Source organism: Adiantum capillus-veneris, chromosome 18 (genome assembly GCF_014529385.1).
Source record: "Adiantum capillus-veneris isolate H3 chromosome 18, ASM1452938v2, whole genome shotgun sequence".
Lineage (NCBI taxonomy): Eukaryota > Viridiplantae > Streptophyta > Polypodiopsida > Polypodiales > Pteridaceae > Adiantum > Adiantum capillus-veneris.
Window position 1 is genome coordinate 117,480,869 of NC_140948.1, and position 2,295 is coordinate 117,483,163.

General features: G+C 51.0%; 1 protein-coding gene across 1 annotated transcript; it reads left to right on the plus strand.

The window, feature by feature from the left end:
• The first annotated feature begins 613 nt into the window (after positions 1 to 613).
• Positions 614 to 1,918, plus strand: LOC147436274 (BURP domain-containing protein 3-like). Its single transcript, XM_086488127.1, has one exon. It carries the CDS (start codon positions 711 to 713, stop codon positions 1,785 to 1,787), a length of 1,077 nt encoding a protein of 358 aa, XP_086344253.1. The 5' UTR covers positions 614 to 710; the 3' UTR covers positions 1,788 to 1,918.
• Positions 1,919 to 2,295: the final 377 nt, after the last annotated feature.

The following is a 2,295-nucleotide window of genomic DNA, read 5'->3' on the forward strand; positions in this document are numbered from 1 at the left end:
ATCATGCTCATCCAAGGTTGTCTCTAGCTCATGCACTCTTTGAGCGGCGACACATGGAAGAAACTATGGGTTTCCCGGAAAGTTTTTGCATTGTGCAAGAGCCATCGAGTGGTACAGGAGCTTCGAGTTTCTCTCGTGATCCATATCTGAAAGCTTTGGATTATTAATTTTTTGCATCGTAATATAAACTTGTTTGTTTGGAAAAGTAAAGAATCTATTAAAAGGAAAGAAAAGTACAAGAGCCCAAGGGATTGAGGAAAGGGAGAGATAAAAGTTTGAACTTTGACGACATCTCCAATGACATCACTGTATTTTTGCACCGAGCAAGCCAAAAACATCTCCAACGAGGCGAGAGGGTTCGGGCCTCTCTCTCTCTCTCTCTCTCTCTCTCTCTCTCTCTCTCTCTCTCTCTGTGTGTGTGTGTGTGTCTCGCAATTAGCGACGCCTGCTGCCGTATTCGAGTAGGAAGCTACAGACTCTTCACAAGCTAGCGCTGGCCTCGAGAGAATCTTTAATCCAACTAATCTATACACATACTAACTAATATTACAGGTACTGCAGATACAAGCTGGCCTCGAGAGAATCGGCCGGAGGAGGAAGAATCTTTGTCGTCTGTGGCACTCCATAGTATATATACGTCCTTCATAATTCGGAGCAGCAGCGCACAGTTGTCAGTATCTTAGCAAATCATTAGTGCATACAGAATTAAAATGGCGGCCTCCAAGCGTGCCCTGCTCATGCTCCTGTCATGTGCCGCCGCATTGATGTTGCAGGGAGCAATATTATTATTCGCCTCACCCGCAGCGGCACTAGCACAAGGACGTGATCCGCCCGGCATACTGCTGTCCTCGCGCCTAGCGGCGCTGAAGTCCCCTCTCTCCACAGACCAGGTGGCTACCTACACGCAGCAGCTCGCCTCCTCCGGCCGCTTCACCAATACTGACGAGTTCTGCAGCCAGGCCCACATCCTGTGCGGCGCCACAGCCTCCTCCCTCGCCTTCAACAGCTGCACGCGCATGTCCAGGCGCCGCAGGCTACTGGACGACACCATCCTCCAATGCCGTAGCAAGCATGCGGCGGAAGCCGTGACCACCCTGGAGCTCTTCTTCACCCGCTTCAGCGATATGCAGCCGGGCAATACGATCACAGTCTCCGAGCCCGAGTTGTTAGGGTCGCGCCTCTCCACCTCCAGGTCCTTCCTGCCCAAGCCCATCTCCGACCTGCTCCCCATGTCCGTCAACAAGCTTCCCAGCATGCTCAGCACACTGGACATCGCGTCCACCTCCGACATGGCCACCGCCATGGCCACCAACTTGCAAATGTGCACGGACAAGGATCCCAAGGGATTCAATGATCGCACCTGCTCGTTTTCCCTGGAGGACCTCACCTCCTTCGTTACCAGCAGGCTGGGCACCAGCACTCCCAAGTCCATGGAGTTCTTCTACGACGCCACCATCGTGGACCAGCCGCTCACCATACTGAGCCTGGACCTGGTCAGCCCCGCTGGCACCAAGCAGTACTCCTGCCACACCATGTCCTTCGCCTTCACGGCGCAGTACTGCCACAACCTGCCTAGCACCAATATCTACAAGATGTCGGCCAGTGTCACCGACAAGGCGTCAGGCAAGATCACCACCTACGACAACCTCGGCGTTTCCTGCCACCTGGACACCAGCGGCTTCAGTCCCAACCACCCGGCCATGCGCAAGCTCAACATCAAGCCCGGCCAGGGCGAGGTCTGCCACCTCCTTGTCAACGCTGTCGTCTACGCCGCGCCTAGCTCATAATTATACAATTATATAATAGCTAACTATCACACAAATATAGTGAACAAGTGAAACTGTGAAAGTATATATGGCTCCAATAAAGTCAAGCGGATAAACAGTTTTACTTTACTCTTTATTACCTCCATGTTGTTTTAGATGTCTACACTAGAAGGTCTTTTCCCAAGTGTCTCTCACTCATTTTGAGCTACTGCTCTGGTTGGTGCTGTTAAGGGCATGCTAGTAGCTCATGGTGGTTGTCGTTAGTGGAAAGCTCAACATCAAGCCCGGACAGGGCGAGGTCTGCCACCTCCTTGTCAACACTGTCGTCTACGCCGCGCCTAGCTCATAATTACTATCACACAAATATAGTGAACAAGTGAAATTGTGAAAGTATATATGGCTCTAATAAAGTCAGCTGATAAGCAGTTTTACTTTACTCTTTATTACCTCCATGTTGTTTTAGATGTCTCTCACTCATTTTGAGCATGTTAAGGGCATGCTAGTAGCTCATGGTGGTTGTAGTTAGTGG